The 27,136-nt window shown below is 37.4% G+C and overlaps 1 protein-coding gene across 1 annotated transcript in view; it reads left to right on the top strand.

Annotated features, from left to right (window-relative positions):
* The first annotated feature begins 5,139 nt into the window (after positions 1-5,139).
* Positions 5,140-27,136, top strand: part of LOC148834947 (tolloid-like protein 2) — a 76,507-nt gene continuing 54,510 nt past the window's right edge. Inside the window, exon 1 of the mRNA XM_088916673.1 lies at positions 5,140-5,329. Within this exon, the coding sequence (XP_088772799.1) occupies positions 5,140-5,329 (190 nt within the window). The remainder of the gene's footprint in view (positions 5,330-27,136) is intronic.

Here is a 27,136-nt window from a genome sequence, read left to right as displayed (position 1 = left end):
TGCACTAGCTTGTTGGAGAACTTCCTGCACATTTTGGAGAAATAAAAAAATCTGTTGAAAGACCATAACTGAAGATCTGTGGTGAAGCCCAATTAGTAACATCAAGCTTCTGGGTTGGAGGCATGCTATAATCTTTTTCTTCCTATTTCTTGACTAAATTGTTTCCCTTTTTTCCTACAAACTTCAGATTTTTAGCCGCTGCCTAGAAATGCCATTTCTGACAAATTTAACCTTTTTTTCTCCCAAACTTTATATTAGGCATTATTATTCATTTATTTTCTGGATAATTATTTCTATTTAATTCTTCGATAGCAGAATTATTCACACATAATGAAAATTAAATTCCTATATTGTTGGGTTATAACCTGTTTTTTGTGTTTTTTACACTGAAATTCAGTTAAAATCTCATTAGCAATATGATTAATAAGACGAGCGTTTTTCAGTTTGAAATGGATTCTCCACCATAATGCTTGATAAATTGATCATTTGCAAAAAGAACTGTATATGTGTCTGAAGATGATTCTCATTCTAATAAACTGGTCTGTAAAAACTGAATTTTGATAGATTTGTGTATTTAGATTGAGTTATTAAATACTGATGGCTACAGGTTACTGCTTTATTGTCCCTGGGTTTTCCAGGTTTTAAGCTTCGATATTGAAAAGAATACTTTGAGTTACTCAAAATGTTCAAGAGATGTTTTTTAAAATGCATAAAGCTTTTGTCTATATAATTGTTCATATACAGATGTACTGTATCACAGTCCCATCTGACATAACTTGTGGACAGCAATTGGCTTGTGTTCCTTTGTCAGTTTGTTGCACTGAAGTGCAGTACTGGTAGTATTTTATACTTCCATTATAATAAATGTTTCTTGTTAAAAAATGATTAAGGCACTCTGTGCCTTTGGGAAGCAGACAACTTAGTTTATTGTCCAAAGTAAACATTGAATTGGAAAATATTTGGGAACTACCCACATATTCCAATAATTTTAAACTCAAAGCAGCATCCACGTTTTGCATCCTACAGTAACTTTTTCACGGAACCACTTTTCTCTTCATATTGGATTTGTACGTTCATGGGACTAGGCAAAAAAACATGCAAGTGTTTTCTGGATTGCATTTTCCAACTCCCTTGAAAGATTTTACCTTAAGGAAGAGGTGGTGAATCCGAACACTAAAATATCTCATTATGACTGTGAACATTGGTTCATTTTAGCACGCTTTATTTTAACCCTAGCCCCCCAATCTGTTTTAATGGTAGTTCTTTTTTTTTCTTTGTCGCTTAACAAAAGCAGCTAAATTTTGGATCATGACATTACTTATTACCTGTCAATCGCTTTATGAAGAGCAGGTTACCTAAATTTCTGCATGACCTTATTTTTCAGGGTAAATGGCTGTCAATTATCTCCCACAAAGGATTTCTTAATTGTTTCAAACTCTTAAAAACTAACCTGAATTGACTAAATTAAATACTGTATTTACTGTATGCAATAAACCTGTGTAAAAACTACCTCTAATCCAATGTATGCTGTGTTAATTAAGGTTTATACAACTTGACATTCTTCGTTTGCACTGTTGACTTGGTATGTGGATTAAACTATGTACCATATTATACTGTAGTTTTAGAAGTATTTCAAATCCAAGGCAATGACATATCAGACTATTTATGGTTGTATTTACTAATTGTCCTGTTTAATGTTTCAGTTGGGCTTCACACTGTGAAAACTCACATCTGGGTAAATGGGATGGGTTGTGGATACTATATGAAACTGCAATCCAGGCATGCATATATGCTGTTGACAAGACCTTAAGCTGTATATTCATTGCAGCTGTTCTTGTAGTAGTCATTGTTATTGGCAAAAGATTGTAGAAATCTTCTTAATTTGCATTAAATATTTCTTGAAGTATCAGAATAGAAAGTGAGCTAATGTACTAAATGGCATCCTTTCTTCTTTTAACCTTTGTTTTATGCTTTTATTATTTTAGTGGATCTATACATATACTGCCTAAACCTCTAAAGTATTTCTTATAATTTTCCTATATTTCTATAGCTTGGTTTCCTAAATATCTTCGTGCATGTTAAAGTTTTTTAATGGTTTTGAACATTGAAACAGTTTTATTTTCTGTCTTATGTTGCCACTAAGTAACCGTTGTTCAACAATAGGTGCTTCAAGGAAATTACATTACATTACATTCATTTACAAAAAATTACAAAACGTAAAAAGGACATGATACATTTTTACCACCAAGTAGTTTTTCCTGAAGCAACCAATTCTATCGCATCCACTCATTGCTGTATTTACAGTCCTTTCATTATAATCATGATTTAGCTGATGTGGCTGCTATCTAACCTTTCCTTATACAACATTTACTACAATACTAAAATTATATGCCTGGTGTTTTTTTTTCCCCAGAATTACTGACCCTTTCCTTTAATATGCATTTTCTTGCTGCATCTGCAAACAAATACATCAATGCATCTCCATATTAAACATAATTATATGTAAGAGTACATAGACCTATCCTCCCTCGATAATCTGGTAATGATCTCTGTAGGGCTTGGGTCATGTTCTTTATGAAATGGGCTATTCTGTTTCCTAATGAGGGTTCATGGTGTCAAAGTTCTGCTGTCACAGCAAAAAGAATTTTGTAACCATTCAAGATTCCCAGTAGTTTTTTCCAATGTTCAAATATAATACAACCATTCTTATGGTTTGTATTCCTAATTATAAGTATACCTTATTTTTAAAGGAACAAGTAATAGGTTTATTCCATGCTGAAAAAAAGGAGAGAGAAAAAACACATTTCGGCCGTGGAGCCTTCTTCAGGTGTACCCTTTTTTTATATTATCTCGACAGCACTGGCAATATATAAACCCTTGTGACTAGAAAATATACTTCTGTAATTTGCAAGCTCATGCTGGGAGATGTACACTGCCCCAACAAAGATAGTCCCGTCATCTGTTGGACTATATGTTGAAACTGTTACCGATGCAAATGACAGTCAGTGAAGAGACATTCATTTTGAAAATGCTGATGGATTTTTCCCCCCCATAAGTATTCATATGCTTCCCTAAAATACTTAATTGCTATTATTAATTTAGTCCTTCCAAAAAGGTGAGTTCTGGGGGGTTTTGTCCCGGACTGAACACAGTCCTGTCTAGAAGAGTACTTGGTAATCTGGGGGATTGCCTAGAAAAAAGTGGTCTGCTAGCGTATTGTCTGCTGCTCAAACGAGAAAAAACAATGATCATGTGGAATGCTGTACTTTCCACCAAATGGGAAATGCAGAAAAAATATATAAAAATATGCTTTTAATAATTTTTGAAGAGCATTTCTTTTGGTTTCACAAAAAGCAATAATATAGGAATGTCTAATTAAAGATTGTGAAACAAATCTAGAGAACTGAATACCAAATTAAATCTCAAAATAGATCTCTCTCTATGCATGTATGTTATTAGATAACATACATGGAATTGGACGTTGATTAAATGTTTTCGGTATTATTTGGATTAACTAATTACCGTTCGTGACTGACTGCGATACACTTGAGTGACTCTGACTATTGCAGAAAACATCTGTGAAGCAGTTTATTTGAGAAAGTTGATTGAGCATGAATAATAAGATGATTTAACTTGTTGAATGTCAAGCCTGTTGTAAATTTAGAATGAAAAACACAGGAATCAATATTCTCTGCTTATCAAGAGAACAAAGCCTGTCGTTAATATATTGGAGGCAGGAGTAGGTCCTTGCACTTTTACTGGCTGACTAGGGTGTTCACCCCCAACAACTTCTAGCCCGGTGACAGTCTGTCAATGATAGGCCAGGATCTGGGAGGCTGAATGACGACACCTTACCAAGATGGACGAAGAGGTCCAAGTTTGATGATCTGGTGCGACTTCGATGAAAGCCTGCTCTTTTAGCTCTGATGTGTCCCCATTCCAGCAGGACACCACACATCCTCCTGCTACTTTCTCGCAAGATGAGAATGGGACTATGATACCTTGGATGCCTTCTCACTGTGCTCGAGTTCCCATTGCATGTCTGTGGGATGAACTTGGAGAAGATGTGGCATCTAGGGCTCAGAGACCAGTGAACAAGCATATACTTGTCCAGAGTCATAGAGTTGCATCCCATTAGGCAGGATCTGTAAACTTGTGCAAAATACTCTTTGCAGATTTACAACTTGTATTGCCGACCACGGTGGCCACACATGCTATTAGGGACCCCTGTGGATGACAAATGTTTATTAGCAATAGTGAAAATACCTGTCACGTCTGTTCAATATAAAAGGCCAGTGAACCTAGTGAAAAAATGGATATGGTCGTTTTCATTACAACTTTGGAATTTGATGCAGTTATAAGTGGTGTACTTTGATGCTCGGTAAATGTAATTTCCTCCTGTGAAATGATCATTTGGATCAGAGAGTTTTCACAACAGAAAAAGAACTGATTTAAATTTTTAATGTTGGCAAAGGTTGTCACTTCCAGTCTACCTTTTCTTTCCTGCTGCTTTTTATTGCAGTTCAAAGAGCTACATAAGAATGTTCACTTTAATATGTTATTTTAAATACATTTTTATGTATGCTTTATCTTGGCTGTCACTGAGGTGAAATTGATTTAATCGTCTGGTTTAACTGATGCTGTTGCCTTCCCTGTTGTTGTGGTGTTGTAGAAATCGGAACCTTCCAGCAAATTATTGACTAACGTCAAGGATCTCAAATCTCACGTGCGACATTACCTGCACTGTTATTACGTCCTATAACCCTATTTTCCGTGTAGACGACGACTTCCAAGATACCTGTGCTCATCTTTGTTTTGAACGACATTATATTAGGTGCAATTGGGCCCGTGTGATAGGCCGGAGCTCTTGGCTGATTGACAGGGCACAGCAACGCCTCCGAGAATGAGAGAGCGAGTGAGAAAGAGGGTGCCTGTGCCGCAGATATAGCGTGCTCATTAATCACAGCAGCCGGGGGCACAACACAGGAGAACATCTCTCCCACACATCAAGCAGAAGTCCTTTCACGTAGCAGGAGCTGCATGCTGTAGCTGATCAAAATTACCCTGACTTCCAATTAATTTACTTTCCCTTTTTGTTTCCAAACAAGCTAAAGGGGTTGCGCTGCTTCTGTCCCAGCAATGTGCTGTTGTGGACCTTCTGGGAAGACTTTATGGACACTGACATTTGTAGAGATTGTGCTAGTTGTGATAGCTCGCTGGAGTGTTGCCTTGGATTACGACTACACCACTGCTCCTGCAAGTACTTTTGATTACTTGATGGATTCAGAAAACCCCGATGATATCAGCTACAAGGATCCTTGCAAAGCCGGTAAGTACTTAGAAAACCCCCCAGAAATGTTCATCAGTGACTAGCAGAGTTTTCGGTGCTTTTCTCTTTGCATTCAGTTACAAGCGCACTGGTCAACAATCAGTCACATCGCCCTGCGCGATATTTGTATTCAAATGCAAATGATCTACAAACGCATTGTGTTTTTCCCCTTACTGTTTAGTACTCTTTTTTTCTGAACCGATTTAAATAAACAGCACGAACTTGCATGCGTTTTGAGTGTAGTGCCCAAACTTTAGCAAATGTGACTTTTATCATACCAGTTTGAGTATTTCCCAGCTGTTACAAACGCGTTGCAGTCTCGGTTGTTGTTATAGTCACGGGTTTGATATTACATTAATTTACAATGATAGACAATATGCCTGATGCCCTACACATAGAAGGCGTTTTGCTTGTAGAGTGCGAACATTTGTTTTTAGCTGTGTTGATAGGATAAGTATTGACGAAGTAGACACGCAGTGCTTAAGAGGACTCCACATTTAAACAAATAGGAGCACTTGTTGCCTGTCACGCTCCAAATGTTTTTTCTTTGGGACTTCAAGAGGCACAGTGTTCCAGTAACCTCCTTTGCTTTATCCTGTAAGACAGTATGGAGCGCATAATCAATCGTACGTTACTCTCAAAAGATGTCCTGAATAAATGACATGCATGTTACTACTCAACAGCTGGTCAGTAGTAGTTTCACATAAAGCACTTTGCCAGCGACGGTAAGGTTCCCATGAAGATGTAATAAAAGTTAATCTCCACCACAAACAGAAGTTTGGGGGACCGATTATATCTTGAAAAAGTATGTCCAGGGAAGTGAAACACAAGGCTTCTGTTTTGGAGGACAAAAACAATGATAATTTAAATTAAATATTTTGTGCTGGCTGTGTCAGGACACTGCCTCAAGGAAGTTTCTGAAATATTCACTATGATGGAATTCTAACTAGTCCTGAAATCAGATCTCCGACTTTGGTCCTAGAAGGCGCCAGGTAATGGACACCAGGTCTCCATTTTAAATACTTGAAATAATTTTTATAGGCATTATTAAGCAGGTATTGATCGGGTACTATATATTTAATTGAACTTAAAGATCAATATAGACCAGAATCTTTGTACCCATCTGCCTTTAGTAGCCAAAGTTATCCTCGTGGAACAGATTGTGTGCCTAGTTCAACAACAGCTTGTAGGTTTTCTCAGTCTGTAAAATCTGATAAACTCCAAGATTAATTGTTAATTGTATTGGTGGCTGTTGGACCAGGGATGGAGATCCCTAGAATTGATGTTTAATTTTTCTAATCATTTAAGCACTAATTAATCCAGACTGTGCTGGTTTCCTAAGAATTATGGAAAGGTGTTTGGTGATTTAGAAGTAAAGAGTTCAAACTTAATTGCTTAGGAATTGTTCAAGAAACAATTGTATCGTAGTGACCTCTTATTCCATTGTAAAAGGTTACCTTTGTTTGATCCAGGCTATATTATGCCCCACATTTTACCTGAGAATTGTATAACTGATTGGTTCCTTATTCACTGGCAACTCCTTTGAGAAACTGCTATCTAGACCTGTTGAATCTCTGTTATTTGATGTCTGGAGTGGAGACTGGCTTTTGGAAGTAGCATCACATAATGTTGATGTTAATAAAAAAGTCCCTGTATTTATATAATGCTTTTCATCCAGAAGGTTCCAAGACCACTACGCTTACAGGATACTGGGTTTAACTCCAGTACTCTTCTGAACCGTGCCAAAGGATCTTTAATAACCAGTCAGGTCATCAGTTTAACATGTCATCCTTAGGACAGCACCACCTCCATCAACACCACTTACTTTTGCTAAGAACATAAAAAAAGTTCCGAATGAGATGAGGCCATTTAGCCCCTCCAGCTTGTTTGGTTGCTGGTAGCTAACCGAGTATCTTATCCAGTTGGATAGCTTGTTCCAAGGTCCTGCAGCCCTTTGTGTAAAAAACTCTCTGCTCTTCTTTGTTTAAAATATACTTCCTTTGAGTGTCCACTTGTGTCCTGCGGTTTCCATATTTCCCTGCTGATTCTGAAGAAGCAGGGCTGACCTTATCAGTGCAGTGACCTTCATACAGCTCAGTGTAGGACACTCCTTTAAGCCCAGAAACTTATTTGATCTTGTGTTGAAGTTCAGCTATCAGTCCAAAGTCTTTTTTGTAATTTGCACTAACTTGTACACAGTATTCTATTCAAAACAGGTGAGTGTGGCGAGCTGTGGAGAATTGTCCTTTTGAAACCATGCCCTGTTCCCCACAGCAAAGATACCTGTGCTGGCTCCAGGAAGGAGGTCTCCCAAGACACCAGGTGGCATTTAGCCATGTGGACATTGAATGAAAGAAGTCATTCATTGTCCTCCACTTAAAGTACAAAGCAGGGCAAAGTTCATTCACTTTTGCCCTTTACCAGATCTGTGGTCCACTAACATTTGCAGAAGACAGGTCACTTAGACTCTTTTGCTTTATCCCAGTTCTGTCTGCCATTGCACTGGGCTACCATTCACCACTTCTCTTCTGAACCACATTTTCCTTAAACAGTTGTAATGTCTGTCAGGAAGCTTGTAAAAGTACAGTAGGATGTAGGTACAGGAATCTGGAACTTGCAGAGGGACACTTTGCATTTGTTACTGAACTTATGAACTGTGAGAATTCCCAACCTTTTTTGTCATCACGCTAGTGGTAACATCTATTTTATTCGTTGACTTACTTCATGAGACAGCCAACTGTGAAGTTTCTCTCAGAATGTGATAGCTCATGCATTTTAGGCACATGCACTAAGTACTGAATAGTCGCTGTCAGCGGCACAGTACATCTGCCTTTATCAGCATAAAACATGCTGGGAAGCAAGCTTATGTATGATGGGGAATGAAAGAAAAAAAATGTCAGGAATATAGCTTTTGTGAGTCTCACAAAGGCTATTGGAAACCATTATTTAATTGCTAATTCTTCCAATCTTTTTCATGCAGAATGTGCATATGAAAAAATAACACTTCTAAGTATTGGTGTTTCTTAAAGGTTACAAAATCCATACCTTCAGTAAATCTTTGCAACAAATTTGCCTCAGTGAGCTAATTTCTTAATTTAGAAACAAAGTACAATTGGTTAAATGTGTAAAGTAACTGATTTTCTCATATATTTGTTTTTCTGCTCCCTCCATTTTTTTGAAAGCTTTACTTCGCTTTGGAGAGAGAGAGTCTTTATTATCCCCAGGGGGCAATTTGTTTTACAGCAGCAGATAAGACACAAACATGGCCATAGGTATAAATAAGAACTTGAACCTGTTTGTTTTGAAATTGGGAGATCTGTATCTGCTGTTCTGAGGGGAGTAATTGGAATTCATTAAACAAATGGTGTGAAGGGTCCTCTAGGATGGTACAGTATATGCTTTACACAATTGGACGCTGTTGGAAGTCAAATTCATTCTTTGCCCTCATTCATCTAATAAAAGAGTTGGGAACTCTTAAAATTTGTGCTGTGATAGGAAAATAAATCTCTTCTGAGGAGTGAGAGTCTCTCATTTTTGTACATTTTCAGTATCTTCCTGATTTTACTGTGCGAGTGGTTTCTTCACCAGCCCTTGTAGTTTGTTGTACTGTATCAAAACTGCTGTCCCGCCTGACTACTGGAGAGGATGTCAGAAGCAAAGGGATTGTCTGAACTGGTGGTGGTCGATCTCTTAGCCGTTTAATGTCAGACTTCTGTAACAACAAAATATAAGTTTTCTAGTAAGATTTTATCAGTAACAGGGCTGTCTGCTGCCTGGGCTGGTTTCCACTAACAAAGGGGATGTGTCAGTGTCTGGCCCCGGCCCACTTCTCTATGGGACTCTTGAGACTCTTGCTTCCAGACGGAAAGATACTGACCCACTCTCGGATGCTGCTGTGACCTAGGCTTCAAGAAATGAGAGCAAAGGATGTTAACAAATGCTCCTTCAAAGAATAGTTTATGTAAAAGCCAGGGCTTCTCAGGGAAAATTTTTTTTTTTAATTTTATGACCTTTCTGAGTTCATGGGTGGTCATCTATGTGAAGAATATTGAGATTTTTTTTCACAGTAATATTCTGGGTGATGTTTTCTCAAGCTCAATATTCAAAGTATTAAATCTGAATTAAAAAAACAGAAAAAAGTTCATTTTACATATTTATGAGATCAATGAAAAAGACACTCATGCATAGAGTTTGAGCTTAAAGAGTGTTTTGCCTAATGTAACTGTACCTCCTCTGGGCTGTTTATTGCAGGAATGGGATTCTTTTTTTTCTTTCTACATATTTTGGACTCCAGAATCCAATGTTTATGTGTGTGACCACATTTCTAGTTAAAAAAACAAGCCAAAATGTTGAGAAGGATGGGCCATTCACTCACCCCTCAAAGGTGTTGTGCTGCACCCCTTGCAGTTCAGGAACTTCACTGTATTGTCCCATGTCATAATGCTTTCTTCCATTGAGCCTGGAGTTTCTTTTGTTTTTCAGGAATATGCCTTCTTCTCATTACTGTGCAGAGGGAGGGTGTGGGAGTCTGCACAGCAATTGTAAACACTGTTTTTAATCTCTTAGACAGCCTCTGTTTAATTTAGTGTCTTGTTTCCCTCCTCTGGTCGTAAATTACTCTGATAAGAGACATGGGGAGGTAGGTTAGAGCTTTAAAGGGGTCTTCACCAGAACCAACAGTTGGTTTTTATTCATGTATTCATGATTTGGACTCTTTAAGAAAATAAAAATATTTTGAAGAAATCGGTAACTAATCACCATCGTAGGATGTACCCTTAGTCAAATTTACTGTTTTAACAGCATTTGCTCTAAGATATTCTTATGTGTGGAGTGATGTTCTCAGGACCACAGGAAGTAACCACTGGCATTATTGTTCATAATGCATTATTAATAGGTTTATTAACAATCTCTCGCTGTTTTTTAATCCTTTAGTGCAGTACACTACATAAGAGAACTCATAATGTTTCTAAAGTTGCAAATGAGGTTGTCACATTAGAAGAAAATGTATACTATTTGTTGTGACTGATTTACCTCTTAATGGACAGGAAAAGGTAGGTTATACACACAAATATTACAGAATAAAATCCACCATTTGCTGGTTGTTGGTTTTGAAAAAGAATCTGGCCATCTGTCTTCCTTTGTCTTACGTATTTCTGACTTTGAAGTACATTTATGGTAATGTTGTGTATACGTTTTTACATTATGTGGGTTTTTGTAGGCTGATGTGGTATTTGACATTGAGGAAGCCAGTTTCCATTGTAATTACCATTCCGAGTAATTAAGAGGATTTTTTACCAACTTATTTCAACTTTGGGAACTGTCTTCCTAAAGTTGCACGTTGTATTTCGCAATACAAGTAGAGTTAAGCTTACTGAAAGATTTGGGGAAAATAACGATTATAATAATCATGGCAATATCATCATATTACCAAAAACATTTCAGCAAGGAATAGAACAATAGTGAGAGTAGGTATAAAGGTAAAAGCAGTCCTATAATAAACACTGCAGCAGAAGGTAAAGTCCTTGCATTTGTATCGAATTCATCATCCTAAAAGACTGGAAAACTTTATTCACAGCAGACTCACGGGATCCATAACTAAAATGAAGCACCTACTATATTAGCAGTTCAGATAGAAAAATGAAAAATTACTTCAGCAATTGAATTAAAAGGGAGTTTTAGGTAGGCCAGGTTTTGTAACCCTATAGAGAAACTTTTACCAGTGCATTGAGATTAACACCCCTACTCTTATAAATAGTGTCATGGGATTTTTGAGGACCATGTAGTCAGGACCGTTTAATGTCTCCTCCAAAGGAAAGAACTTCATACAGCACAGTGCCCCAGTCTGCCACATGGAGTACTGCAAAACAGTTTGGATCCAGACCGGTAAAAATCATTGATAATTGAAAACGCATAAAAGGCATATACCCCAGATTCCCTAGTAGTGATTCCAGGAATCGGATATTTTTTTCCAATCAGATCTTTTTCTTGAAAATATTTGTGTTTTAAGCATAGTGTTTTTTCATCTACCTGCAAGTGTTGTTGAAGCTTATGTATGATATAATACAATAAATACAGAGCCCAGAACCTAGGGACCTATTTTATAATTGTGCATCTCATCTAAATACAAGTTGGAAGGGAGAGAAGTGTTGAAATGTGTCAGTTGGCTTGTGAAGATAGGCATGTTTTGGTCTGGGCTCTACATGAATAATTTCTGGCCACTGCTTTGAAACAGTACAGAGCAGCAAAGAAGCACTTCTGTTTTCGTCCACCAGAGCAGATCAGCACCTGACCACTGCACCCGCAGAGAGAAGAGGGTCATGTGGCCTGTATGTTGGACAGAAAGAAAAAAAGGTTTTCTTTCAGCTCCCTAATTGTGAGACTCCCCTGTGGTCTCAGTTTATATCAGCTTGATTTTCTTATTTCATTGTGTACTTGTTGCATTTCTTAATCTCATCCTGTGTGTGATTTTCCTGTTGTTCTGTTCTCCTAGGATGTGTAGTTTTGTATGCTTGTGAAAAGACCTGTCAAAGCTAACTGCCAGAATTTCCCGAAGAGGGGTAAGATTAGAGTCGCAGAGCAGTGTGAATCCTGCAAGAGAATGATTGTGCACCGAAGCCTGTTGCCTAACCCTTAAGGATTCTATTCATAAGCCTTTTCTAGTAGGCTTTCCAACTAGAATGGATAATTTTAAGCAGGAGCAGCTCCAGAAAATAAGACACATAAATAAAAAGTAAGATTACCTTCTTTGAACAAGAAGGAGTATAATTGAAGTTCTATTTCAGTTCTTGGTTCTCCGTTTCTTAAAATATAAATTCTTTATTTCATTTCAGTTGGTTTATGTTTGTAATATAAAGTAAGATAATTATTTTGACCTGTATTACTGTACATCCTATATTCCTGCTTAAAAGATCGTTGTAGGACTGAATTTATAATTCACTGTAATTCTTAAAGTGAGAAGTATGTGTGATTTTCAACTAAATTCCCAGCTAGAACTTCAGTTTTAGTTTTTTCTGTCTCTGTCTTCCAAAAGTGGTAACAGGGTTACCCTGCTTCTCTCACTGTCATGAGCAGTAGGGTGTGTATGTGTAGCCATTGTGTACGCCCAAACTGTAGGCCTGCGTGATGGGTTTGGCTAGGATGTCACTGCTTGAAATAGAAAACATTGAATTGTAGGTGTAAATTAAGTTTTAAGCGGCAATATCCTGATTTGTGAAACCACTTACAGTGGCATCCATAGACTAGAAGTTTACTAAAATTGGGTGTTTAATGTTGTGCACCTATACAGTTATTGTATTGCAGTGAATTAATTTTGGTGACAAAAATCCAGTGATTGCTTTAATTTTAAAGACAGCATAGAAACAACTCCACTTCACGAGTGGTTGTCACATCAAGATGATCAGAGCCTTGCAGTCCATCTAGCCACCGACAACTCAGACAGATTCACCGGCATCACTGTACTACTTATTCTCCCTGGACAGCCCATGCTGTGGTCCAGCTGACAGAACCTTAACCTTATTCCATCTCGGAAATCACCTGGAGGTCCACAGGCAGCTGTTGTCCCAGCTGCTTAGGTCAGGACTGCTTAGGACTGTTCAGTGGCCTCTCTTTGGAAGTGAATGCAGGCACTGTTTGGGCCTGAGCCTCTGCCACACCTCAATGAAGGTGCTTTTATTGAAACTGGTCGGAGGATGAGCACCTAGAAAGGAGGGTGGGGGGGCTGTGTCTGTTTCCTCTGCTACGTCCCAGCCATGTCCCCTCACAGATGACATCTTTGATGTATTGGAGTCCCTGTTGTTACAGACATTTGTACATTCTAAGCCAAGGGTTGAACCTTTGCACACTGAGTTTATGGGCAAGGTTTGTAAATTCTGGCAAACTCCAGCACTGGCTCCCATCTCAAGTGTTGTGGTTGAATGCCTGTCAGTGACTCCTCATATTAAGGTTCATGGCTTCATTTGCCACCTTCTGCAGAAGTCATCATGGGCTTCATCTCAGATGCACTGCCTCACCAACACTCAAGCAAGGCAGTGCACTGTACCTGATTTAACTCGTCATGCTACAATGGTTTGCATGATTCACTGTCTGGAACTGATGTGTTCTGGGATAGTTCTCTGGAGCATTGATGCACCCTGACCTAGGGCAAACTAGTAGACTTTGCACCAGAGCCCAGTCTGCATCCTGGACTTTCTTTTTGGTACATCTCACAGTGACATAAGCTTTACCCTCTACATTCAGTGGGTTTTACTGCCAGAGTATGATCTGCACGTCTGTCCTTTGGAGCCAAGGTTCTTCAAGCTGTTTGTACATGTAGACCTTCTAGGTGTTGCCTGATGTGCAGTCCTATTGTCCTGTCTTAAGGGCTTTAATATTTGTTTTCCTGTTGGCGAGAATAAATGCTTTCACAACCCTGGTTCCCTGGGTTTGACCGATGAGGAAAAAGAAACGCAACATTTTCTGGAATGAGAATACTGTAGTTGTAGCTTATGTACTTTAAGTGTACAAAAGTTGTCAATTTGTTTTAAGCCCTCTGACCAGCAATACATCTTGTGCAGTGAGGCATTGCAACTTGTCCTTCACACGAAAGCTCGTTAGGTGCACTTTTACCCTACTAGATCCAGATGGAACAATGCCCGATCAGGTCACCTTTAAAAAGGCCTTAATTCAAAGCTCAGGTCACTGCAAGAAAAAGGCCACACTTAGTCAGTTTTCTGTGCATTCCATAATGCCGCCATTGTCACCAGAAGCAAGGGAGAGGGCCATTGGCATGCTGCAGGCAGGCATGTCATGTGCCAGCATTGCCATACACTACGAAGCTGCTCCACTGTATCCAGACTGCAGAGAAGGTTTCAGCAGATTGGCAGGACAGGTGACCGTCCGATATCTGGTCGTCTTCGAGTGACCACACCAGAGCAAGACCGACACATCAGACTGGTCCATCTGAGAGATCGTTTCAGGTCTGCCACCCATACTGCTGCTGAATCTGCCAGCATACACAATGCCCGCATCAGTGACAGGACAGTGAGGGTCCATGCTGCTGGCCTTAGAGCAAGCGACCTGTCAGAGGCCCTCTGCTCACAGCTCCTAGACGTCACACCCGACTGGCTTGGGTCAGACTGAGGCTGCGATGGACTCGTCAGCAGTGGCATCAGGTCCTCTTCAGCCTGTTCCACATAGACGGGAGGGCCAGAGTGTGGAGGAGGAGGTGCTGAGTTTCTTTTTTCCATCAGTATATATTATTAGCTATAGATATAATTGTACTGTGTTCGGAAGCAGTTCTCAACAGTTTATGAGTTGAAACAGCAATTAATCTCTGATTTTCCCAGTGTACAGTATGTACACCGAATATGTTATTGTTTATTGTGGACAGTATTCACAAGCTAGTTTTTTCCATTTGTAAATTACCTTGTGCAGAGATGTAGCTTCAAGGACCTGTACTACTGGTTTTCAAATTGTATAATATAAAATAAAGAGTGCTTGAGGGCAGCATTGAGTTTTTGTTATTTTAAGACTTTTCAAATATGACACCTTTTGCTCTAGAAGAAAATGAAACTGCTATCCAAACTGTATATCAACAAGAATCTGATAATAATGCAGTTGCTAATTACTGCAGTTTGATAAAAAAATTGTTGAGGTACTTATTTGACTTAATTAAAATAATTTCACAGTATTTCCTTAAATTATTTGCATAAAATGTGTACAAATGATGCTCTTAAGGTCAAGGTGAAAGGTCAGACAGCAAAATAAATATTTTTAACAAAAACCCAAGTTCTATACAAAAAAGATGAGCTAATCAATGTTACAGATTTGTTTCATAGCATCAATTAACTTTAATATAAAATTTCATATACACAAAATAATGTGTAAATACTGCAGTAAAAGTAATAGTGTCAAATGAGATAATTAGCTAAACTTGGCAAAAAATGTAATTGCTTCAGGCTTTTAAAAATTAATATTTATCTGTGAGATAATTAGGCATAATACATAAGTTAAAAGTCATTTCTGTTTATGGATTTTTTTATATACAACATCAAATGTAATTCAATATAGGACTTCAGAAACTGCTTTCACATCATTACAAGAATGCCTTTTTCAAACAATCAGGCCAGGAAAAGTACTGCCCCTATTATCATCTTGATTGACAAGAAAACTGTAAAACTTTACAAAAGCACATGTCATGGTCTATATTTTTAGCCATGTTTTTGGTTGAGTGAGTACATCCTGCAAGTCGTGGTGCTACCGAGTTAACCCTGTCAAAAGTGGAGACTGTTACTTTCAGGGAACTTGGACTCATTGCAGTTTTACCTCATTTGCGTTCTTCATAGAGTTCTGCACCTGATTGGCAATCTTTCCAAACACCCGCCAGAACACATAGCCTCTAAGAAAATGGTAGTGTTCAGTAAGTTCAAGTCTCTTACCTCCTTCCTCATACACGAGGTCTTGTTTGAAATGTGGCCATTTGTACCCCTGGCTGGGGATTAACAACTGATAGAGGTCACATCACTGCTGTCATTCTCACTATTGTTTAAACTTAGTAGTGTTGCTGAGAAGGGTGAGAACACCCTTCTTTTTTTAAATCCAGAATATATTTTACAAGGATTTGGCTCAGCAGTCCAAATAGAAAATATTCCCAAGACAGCCTCTATATTAAGGGCAAACCATTAGTGCTTTCAGATATGTGTCATATCACTACATATGAAAGCTGAAATTTTCCAAAACTGTCATCCAGTGATTTAGTATTCAAAACATCTAAAAACCCTACTTTTTTAACTGAATGTTCTACTGTATGTATAAAAATGACTGCACTGTAAACATTTGGGGTCTAGACTGTTCCGTTGTTTCTTATGCACCCTCTGCAATACTGAACCTGTTGCTACCTGTCTCTGCTCAATCTCACCCTACAATTGGGACTAATTGCTTCCATCTTCGTATTGGTGCATTCCAGCTTTGAACTAGAATCCTGGGTCCAGTCGATGAGAATAGATGGTCACATATTTAACACACTTGTCTTTCACCTGATCTTTGATGCTGGTTTAACCTAGAGGTGATGATCTCTACCTGTCTAACTTGACGTCTGGGTTTTGTCTGCAGCCGCAAGAATTCCATAGGAAGTGGCATTTAATGTATAGTTTCACTCTCTTACTCCCAGAGACCTTCTTTCCCATTCCCTATTTTTTTTTTACTGGGAAGCTTATTGCCACTTGATGGAAAATGGGGGTGAGAGTTGTGTACCAATGAAGAGGTCGCCAGTAGTTTTACTCGTGCATCCTTATGTATTGCCATTCTGGGACATGTTTAATATATTCCGTGCCCAACCCACTTCAGAACGTGAATGTTTCTGGAAGGGTTTACTAGTGTAGAAAAAATAAAAAAAACTAGTGTAGCAGAATAAAATAATACTTTTTTCTTCTTACCGTGGCGTTACCAAGAGATAGGTGTGCAGTGTTGTTCTTCTTCATGCTCATGCATTCTGTTAGCTTAGACAATGCCCCACTTAAGTGAAAAATTAAGAGAAAAATTAAATGTGCAAATCCCCCCTTTCTCCTTCAGTTGTCAATATCATAGCAGCCTGTCCTGTATCATTCATTTCTCTGGGTGTCCATCAGTTCATTTGACCATTTTCCGGTATTTTCTGACGGATAACAATAAAATTGAAGCCCGTCATTAATGTGACCACTTTTCTGGCTTGTATAAACCAATAATATTTTGTTTTTGCTTTCGTTCCATTCTAGTTCAGGTAAAGACGTACAAGTGACATTTATGTTTTCTAAGCGAGATCAAGGTTCTTTTGCAACTGCACAGATCTTTTTTTGTCTCGGAGCTGGTCTGCTTAGTGCCTCATTCAATTAATCTGTGATGAGAGGTTCTTGCCGGGCAGAGCTCAAGGTTAAATCTTAGGCAAAAGTGCTGACAGTTTGATCTAGTGACTCTGCAAAGAGTGTCGTTTTACGTGAGGCTGATTGTCGGCCAGCCTTGGCTGCATGTGGGTTTGCTGATAAAAAAATACATGCCTTTTGTACTTGTGATGGAGAGGCATTGATGACATTCTAATCAGCATTGAGGTCTGTCCATGTTTTATAGGATGAGGGCTCTGCATTAACCATTACTTTTTGACATTGTCCATATTTTGCATCCAGTCTATCCAAACTATATCTTATACTATCTCTAATGTACAGTATCTTATTCAATTACATGGATGGTCCTCTCGGGACTTGGTGTACAGGATAAAGAGATCATTTGCTACCATGCTTGACAATCACTTGTAATTGTTGCCATCACATTTATAAACCCAGGATGAAATTAAAAAAAAATAATACTAGTCCTTTCATTCATAAAAATGCTGAGATCTGCTAAACCCCCTCCCACATGGGATGTTTATTCCCAGCCATGTGTAATTGAATTTTAACTACAGCTGTGCTCATCACCACATTTCCAGCTTTCTGTGGTTTGAAGTCTGAATACATCTGTTGTTGGCCAGCATGAGCTGCTGCAGTGAATCCTCTTATGAGGTGGCAAGTGGTTTAATAATGTACCTGAATGGCTTCTCCATAGCTCTGGGCTGTGGTCTCTCCAATTTATCCTTTTTGAATTCATATGCTTGAGAAAAGCGTTGTGCTCATTCTTGGCTCTGTGTAGATTTCAGCTTGCTGTTGACCTAACCTGATGTCTGACCTCACCAGAATTAATAAGTTAATCGTGGCTGGGCACAGTTACTTCTTAAGAAGTAAGACTTCAAGCAGAACCCAGATGTGGATGGAATTTGTGTTTGTAGAACCTGTATGTGTAACTTAGTTATACAATAAGAGAAATAGGAAACAGTGATATTTAAGAATCAAAGCTTCTCTTTAAGCACCTACATTTGGTTTAATGTATACTGCTCTTGACTGGTATTTTCTAAAAATGTAAAGCAATAATCAAAATTCTGGTTTTGATATTTTACATTTTGAAGCAGATCCATGTGTGGATATCCTTAATTTCTCAATTGTACTGTTCAGTGACATTTTCACAAATTACAAGGGTCATCTGTCTTATGCTGATTGTACTGTATAGCACACAAAATGTTTCAATAGAGTAGCATTTCAACCATAATTATAATAAATAAGATTATATTTGCATCTCACCAAGAATTAATGATAGTTTATCCATCTTAATGAAAGGTATATTACAAGGGTGATAAACACTGCCACAGATTATGCCAGATGCCCTTGCTTTTATTAGCCAGCTGGATAATGGTAGCTTATAGTTAAAGAAAAATGACTCAGACTGTCATTAAATTACTGATACCTATTATTACCAAACATAATTTTGTGCTGCTGTTTTTTCACTTGTGTTTCACGTGCAGAAAGAATCAGATTGTGCATATTTTGTCCCAGGCTAATGTGCTTATTATCCCTGGTTACTAAATAAAAGGGCAGTTCAAAGCGATCTGAGTGATTACTCTTAATTCTAACACAGTAAACCACTTCCATCGAATGAGGGAAATATACAGTTGTAGAACCTTAAAAACTTGGATTAATTAAATTTGTCAGTACCTAAATCAGTTCTTTGCTTATTTACTGGAGCATTAGCAAGAAAAAAACAAAACAAATAACCAAACAAACCACCAACCATCCTGTTCTGTTGTTTGATTGTGAATCAGATGTGAAACAGTTGAGCAGTTTGGCTTTAATCATAGATATTTTAATGTGGTCTGCGCTGATTTTCGCTTCCTTATTTAATTTTTCATGATCACAGTGAAAACACAGGACTTGATGGCTGCCAAAGGCAGATCCCTGTGGAATGTTTTAATGTAAATATCTTAAATACATAAACCAGTGTGTGAGGTTAGCAGAGTGTGCTCTCCTTTTTAATTTATTTATATTTTCTTGGGATTGAAAGGCAGTTGTTGATGAGTGTTTAGGGAGCACAGATCTGAAGATTTTGTTTTCTTCTGGCAGAGAGGTACTCAACAAGCTTTGTTTTCACCACATATATCACATAAAAATTGTTAAGTCTTATTAACTATTTGATAGTTTAATTTTTTACTATGAAAAATTGAAATACAGCAAGATTTTTTATTTTGTTTCAGTACAGTACATAAATGTTTAGCTGTCTTAAAAGCCCTCAATATAGTTTTTCACTTATCATGCAATGTCAGTAATGTTACTTTCAGGATTATAAAATAGAAACACAAAAAGTAAGTGTAGATAAAATGGTTTATGTCAAGATATAATGAAATTGTGTTTCCCTATCCAGTAGTGAATAGGTGTGCTATTTATGTGAATTTCTATTGTATTCTACATGGATTTAGTACTTTTAACAATTAATAGTGTCATATTAGAAACAACTTGATCTGCACATTAGGTGGGGAAGGAAAGTGTTCTGACAAAGGCAAGAAACGTGTCTGTAACGACTAAATATTTAATTTAATTTTATTTTGAGCAGAGAGCCTATTCAGTATCAAGTATGCATTTGATTTTCAGGTTTCATTGAAAGTTACTGTACCTACTGTGTATTCGATTATACTTTGCTGTTTACCTGCTGTTTAATTATTTTTCTCTGTATTTGTTAAATCATTTGTTAAAAACACACTTTTATATCAATGTAAATATAGTGAATTGTCTGTCACTTAAGTAATTTATGCAGATAATTTCATAAAACATATTTCATGAATACATGCCTGTCAGATTATTACCAAAGAGATAGTCTGACATGCATATATTTTACACATTGTAGGATAATTTTCCATTTTTTTAATGCATTACTTTTAAGCAATTGGACAATTTAAGATGTTAAACTGAATTGTTAATTTTGAAAGATTCCCAATTAAAATGAAAGAATTATATTGTTTAAAAAATACTTTTTTCCTCTGTTTTGTCAGTCTGGGGAAAGAAAACTAAATACAGTACTTGCCTGTACTTTATATTAATTCCAAACAAGAGAAGCCAATTTGTCAGAAAGTAAAGATCGGAAGTGCATGAGCGATTAAGTGTAGCCACGCATTGACTGGAGCAGCTGTCCCTAGGTCAACACATCATGAGCAGTTGAACATGTCTCCTGTTAGTTCAATTTCATAGCAGACAAGGGAGATTAGATTGGGGTTATGTTTATTTGTAGCATCACTGCACTGAGGAAAAGGGAGCATGTGAATGCCAAATTGATATGTATTATTCAGAAAATTTTTGCGATGGCTTAGGATCCAAATATAAACCAAATATTAGGATATACAGTATGTGCTGAGGCATCAACTTTATTTTAAACTGCTTTGATTTTGCAGTTAACCTAAGACCTGTTGTGCCAATATGTGTTTCAAGGATTAAATAGTATTTGCTGATAAGTTATGTGAAGGAGCTACACTGTGAGTTGAAATCACCAACTAAGGAGTGCTTCTAAAGTTAGGTGGCCTATTCAAACAAAGGTATTATGAAAACTAGATACAGTACTTTGGAGCATTGAAACATGGTGCATAACAAATAGGACCATTCAGTATCAACTCACAGAATGACCTCCCGCAGATGAGTACCATGTCTTTCTTCAGATGTGAGCCATTGTGGACACAAATGGTGATTGTAATGAGCCAGTGTAGCCCCCTACAGTATGTACTGTCCTTGTCAAACGGAATATATTCCCATGGTTGCATTTGCATATGTACAAATGTCATTGCTCTGGAGTGCATTTCTTTCATTTTACAGTTGCATTAAAATAACCACCTAACCTCATGAACCCCCGTGTAGTTCAATTTATTTTTACAACATTTTGCAAAATATTCCACTATTCTTTAGATTAGCCAGTCTCTGAGGTCACTGAGGTCAGTCCCTATAAATTAAACTTATGATGTCTGTTCTAAAACAAACCCAAGTGACTTGCAGAGAGTTTGAAAAATCCCAGAATTTCCATTCAGTTTACTACTTAGCCATTTCATCTTTTGACTCAATGAATGTAATAGCTTTTACTTTTCTGTTACAGTAAAAAGCCTTATACTTTCAGTGTTTTTTAACAAGTGAAGAACACTTTGGGGATCTTACTGCTGATGTCATATCAAAGACCTTAAAGCTGTTGATTTGGAGCAAATCATAGTCAGGTGCATCACCTCAGACCATGATCTACTTTTTCATTGTGTTAATGTGGATGTTTTGGTTGAGTGCCTTGTCCAGCAATGCAAGCTTATGAAGTAAAGTCCCCAGTGGAGAGTTGCATAAATGATCATTGTAGCCATACAGTACAAGAGTTCCCGGATTTTGTGCTCAACAAACGTAATAGCTAAATGTAATAGTCCTACTTGTAGTTCTTATTATATTCAAAAGAAATCTTGCTTACTAAACTGTAATTATTGCAATAGTAGAACTGAATAAATGTAATTTTAAGTATCTACAAACAGTGCACAAAACCAATACCAAAGTTTTAAAATGGATTTAAAATGCACATAAATTAAAAGACAGTGGTCTTAGGAGGTGTCTATGTCTATATAATCTTTATTTTGTAGGCTGAGTCGCTCTTAAAAGAAGGGTGTATGTCCTGTCCTCTCTTAAATAAATCAGGTACTGTACCTGTTTCGTTTAGTTCAATTAATTTTACTGCTTTATTGTTGTTTATGTCATCCACAATCAGTTTTCCATTAGAGATAGGAAACGGACAATTTGGACTTTAATTATAGAAGACCCTCTAATGAGTGTAATGTGAGTATTGGGTGTCTGCTTCATATTAATCATGCCGCTAGTCCCGATCTGTTGAGGCTAAAGGAATTGTTAGTGAAAAACTTTGGGAAGCAGAAAAATCTCAGGATTTAAAATGTGAGCAGGTTTACAAAATACTTGTAACCAAAATCGGACCTGTCATGCATTCCCAGAAAAAAGATGCAATTTAGTGAGTTAAGAACATATGGGTGGCCTCCTCTCATTGCATCTTGGCCCTTCTTGCTCATTCGGTTGCTTGTAGCTAATTGACCTGAAGATCTTACCCAGGCATTTTTTGGAAGAAGCCATGGTATTGGTTGTCCCATACACCCAGAACCCATTGTATAAAAACATGCCCTCTGTTCACTGGTTTGTGTTTTGGTTGCTAATTCTTAAGATGACCGTTGGGTTTGTTTTTTCAATGCCTTTGAGGATCCTGAAAAAGTCCCCTCACCAATGAAAACTGCACTTGTGTTCATTAAATGATATCTGCCTGGTGTTTGTCTACATTCACTGTTTGTTAACTCTACTGATAATTGATATAAAATATGAATGCCTGTGTTGTTCTGATAATTAAATTACCTCAATTTATGCATTGACTCTTACCTGCATTCTCTGATTTCTGTTTTCATTACAAAAACATTCTTTACCTTGAAAGCCTACAACCTGTTATTTAAGAAGTTAACTTTTATAAGGACATTTATCAAATACTCCTGAAATTGTAAATATTCTGCATACTATACTCTGTGTCTATTCCTGCAGTTTTTTTTGTTAAAATGGTTCAGCCTAGGAAGGCCAAATATTTCTAAATACATGTCGAGTATTTCTTGAGTATGTATTTTGTAGTCTTAGTGCCATGATCCTCGGTTTTATTTGTACTTACTGTTTCCATATCCTTACAGTACATATAGTTAAAGTAAGTCTAATTGTTCTATACATGATTCAGGTTTTTTATGGTCTTTTCATGGATGGGTCCTACATTAATAATTTTCCAGTCAGTGGGTTTTATGCCTGTATAAAGTGACTTATATGAAAAAGGTTATAGTCTATGAATAGCGTCACTCATTTCCTTAAGCACAATTACTTGAGTACCATCAAGCCCTAGAGATTAATTAATCTTAAGTGCCTGTAATACCTGTAACACTTATGCCTCTTCTGTGCTAATGCGGATTAATGCAGAACCTTGTCTTTACACTGCCTGCCTGAGTTATGTTGTCTGTTTCTTCTTTGGTAGACAACTGGGTGAAATATTAACTAGCCACTTCCCTGTTATTTATATTTATATGATCTCGGGGACACTTCATCATTTACTGTTCTTTTGTTGTCATACTGACAAAAACCTGTTTTAGCCTCCATTGTATATTTGTTTCTATCTCTGTCTTGCTCTAATATAATTTTTACTTGTGCTTTTTTATTGATTTTTACTCTTATGTTTTGCTTTATTTCTTAAAACATTCAGGCCTCATCTTCTAGGCTTTGATTTACTTCAGCAATGAATCCTTTAAATAAATCCTTCTTCAAGCTGCCATTCATTCTCTACAGATTCTGTATCAATGCTGCCCCATTCTAATTCTCCCAGACCTGCTCTTATTTCTTCATAGTCTGCTGTCCTGAAATTGTAAACCTTTGTTTTAGACTTTTGAAAAACAGATTAAGTCATACTTCAAAACATACCATATTACATTTTCATGGTTCCCTCACATGAAACAGGACAGTGGGCAGTTTATATCAGATGCTGTTTGTCCTGACATTAACAGCGACAGCAACTGTCTGTACCTACTGTACTTGCTGTGCTTTTGGACATTGTTAGTCTGCTCAGCATACCTGTGATGACTCTGGGTCCCTGATTCACATCTCTCTTACAGTGTTTTTCAGAACAGGTTCGTAAGGTGGGTCTCTACAACATCCTCCACTGCCTTTTTTCTTGTGTTCTGGTTAGTTCTAATGCAGAATCAAAGCTGTAAGTCGTGTCTAAACCTCAGTATCTGAATGGTGGCTTCCTGTCTTGTGAGCTTTCAGGAAATAAAGTGGAGAAATCTCTTTAAATCGGTTTGACGATTTGATATTAAGTGGTATAACTGCTGTGTTTTCCTTCTGATCAGCTCCACTTAGTGTCTCTGTTTATTTATAATGGTGGTTTGGGGTGCACTCTTCCATGAATACCAGATTTGCCATTTCTGATGACAAGATAGTAAACTTTATCACATTTAATTCCTTTTATGGCACAACATCTCAAAGTGCATTAAAAAAAGCAAACATATTAGAAGTTCAGAAAGAATTAAAAGCTGTTGTGTATAGTACATTTTAAGACGGGATTTAGAAGTGCTGACTGATGAATCATCATACTTCTGTTTTTGGAGACGAGAAACATCACAGCTGTTCATATTCAATCGATTCACATACCTACTTTTTACACTTAATTAGCTGAAGCTTTTAATATATCATCTCCAATTCTAAGTTGCATCTACTTCCAAATTTACCACTTTGACCTTTCAATCGTGTTTACTTTCTTCATGCTTTTATCAGATTGGTCTGAGACATGCATCAGGACCCCAGACTCACAGTAGTTGTGTTGGAATGGTCCAGGGCTACATTACAGGGTTTGTTCAAGTGAGGAATGGAGTGAACAGTGGTATGAAGACCTCTCAGTGCTCATATTTGCAGATTTATGCTTTTAGCCACTGCTTCTCTCCTCTCGCTTGTACCAATCAGTTAAATTAACGTAAATCTTTTTTTTTGGGGGACCGCTCTTTCATGATTCATAATGACAATAAACACATGGTCAATGTGTCTTTAAACACAAGGGAGGTATTTATGTGAGCTGCAGAAGACTTTGAATGTTAGACTTCATTTTGAGAAGACCCACAGGCAACAGAATGAAGGATTTGAATCTTGATGTTTGAATGCCTGTCATTGCTGTCTGGGGAGATGCAATAAGAGCACTGATGTGTTCTTCTATAATCTGGTTAAATTGTGGCATTGGGGTGCTAAGTGCTCTACGGAGACATTCACACACTTTTCCTTTCTAGCTAATATAAGCTGTAGCTCGTACACCTCCTGTGAATTTTAGAGTGCCAGTACTTTTTTCTGATGAGGCTAAGAGTATTGCAGAATGGTAAAGCCAGAGGATTGGGTAAGATTTTAATCTATCTTTTAATTATGATAGAATTACTCAAGTTATTCACTGGGGTATTATCTTCCTAGTACTGATATGAGTATTGATGCTGAGACAGTTCTCTAGTATTGTTAAAATCTTGATGGATCCAGTTTGGTTCTTTTAAATCATACTGTAGGATCCCTACCCCCAAAATGTGAAATCATTTTTATTTACATGATTGTATTTTGTAACGTCACAAAATGCTTCTCTGCACCTCCTGAGGGTCTGTGATCATCTCCAATAGCTTGAATTGGAATCTAATAAAATTCACTGTGGCCCCAGCTTGGTAGTGTGAATGCAGACTTATTCCTTTAATCCTACAGCACTCCTCCCTCTCCACCCCAAATGTGTTCCCTACCCATGACGGATTAACGCTGCTCTGAACGCAGCCATCAGGGATTTGACTCCCTGTGTGGTCAAGGCTACGACACTGGAGAAGTCAACATTTTTCTCCCTTTGTCAAATATCATTGCAACAGTGCTGTTCTAGAATGAGATCGGATTTGTTTCAGATTCTTTCCCATTGCCTCTAAAGACTATATGATATTAATCTTTCAAAAGGAGGTGCTGCTAAGGCGTGACATATTACAAACCTGTATTGCTTCTTTTCCCAGAATATGGTATTTAGTCAGAAAAAGTCATTTTAAAGAGTCGTCTGATGCTCCAGAGTTGCGCGTCAGTTGGTTAAGTTAGGTATGAATACACACAACACCATTTAGGAACAAGTGAAAGGTTTATTCCATGCTGAAAAGAGAAGAAAAGAAACGCAACGTTTCGGCTGTAGAGCTTTCTCACAGAAGAAGGCTCTACAAAAAACCCTTTAACTTGTTTCTTTGCAGCCTACGCATGCTGACGCAGCTTAATACTTGAACTACAATACCATTTAGCTGTAAAATGTTAAGCATACACTATCCCTGCTTGGCAGAACAGAATAGCCTTCACTCTATGTACTGTAGGTGATTGCGATGGTAATGAAGCAGTGGTGTGCTGAATAGAACGTTACAGGTTTGTAAATGGGGAAATGATGAAAAGAAGAAAAAATTATTTTTATGTGATTGGCATAAAAATGTTTAAATCGTGATGCAATGATTAGTTTTTCAAACAACAAAGCTCTTATAGACTAAAAATTTCCACATTTAAATCCTGTATGTGACATATTTGTATCTTATAAATATGTCAGATGACTAACCCTTTATTTTGGTGGTGATTTTGTTTTGACACACTTTAGATTCTGGAATATTTCATGGCATTTGATGTATGTTTGGTTGTATGTTTAACCACAGTACATGAACTATGGATTTCCTAAGGAAAGATGTGATTCTTCCACACAGTTGATTATTGAAAGACCTGGACTTACTTGGATATTGACTACTTTGCATAAAGTTGAAGTCTGTGACTTTTCTCCTGCTCTTAGGTTTTATCTTTTACTGTATAGGACCTTACTGTGCTATCAGTCCATTTTTTTCTGTTCTTAATAATGTGACAGAGTATGAACAGTTATGCGCAAAAAATCTTATTATGAAAAGCTGATTATGAAGTTCTGCAAAGTGCTAATTTTTCAGTTATACGAGGCTATAAAAGAGGAGGTTGTTCAGTCCGTTGAGCTGATTTTTGGGAGTGATGATTGTAAAGAAAATTCCACAGAAAAATAAAAGTAGAGAAGTATGCATTTTTGCTTATAATTATTAGTTTTGACTGTGCCAGCTGGAAACGTAAAATTGTTATCCTTTCATTTATTCTGGAATTCTCTAAACACAGGCTTAGACGCAGGTTTTATGTCATGTGCTGGACATTACATCTCAAAACCTGATAGTTTGCGCTTTTGGTTGGTCTTTTCTTTTGCACCAGTTACACTTGTAAACATAGCCGTCATTAATGACCAATTAACCCTTGACCTTTTTGTTATGAAATCTGTAAACTTGTTTTTTTTTGTTCATTAAGAATGATGAATGTTGGCATTTGTTTTTTAGCTGCATATCTGTAGATTATAGTCAATGAACCC

This window comes from Atractosteus spatula, chromosome 5, assembly GCF_055471065.1.
Source record: "Atractosteus spatula isolate fAtrSpa1 chromosome 5, fAtrSpa1.hap1, whole genome shotgun sequence".
Classification (NCBI taxonomy): Eukaryota; Metazoa; Chordata; class Actinopteri; order Semionotiformes; family Lepisosteidae; genus Atractosteus; species Atractosteus spatula.
The sequence above is the reverse complement of the archived record's forward strand: the minus strand, read 5'-3'. Positions and strand labels throughout refer to the sequence as shown.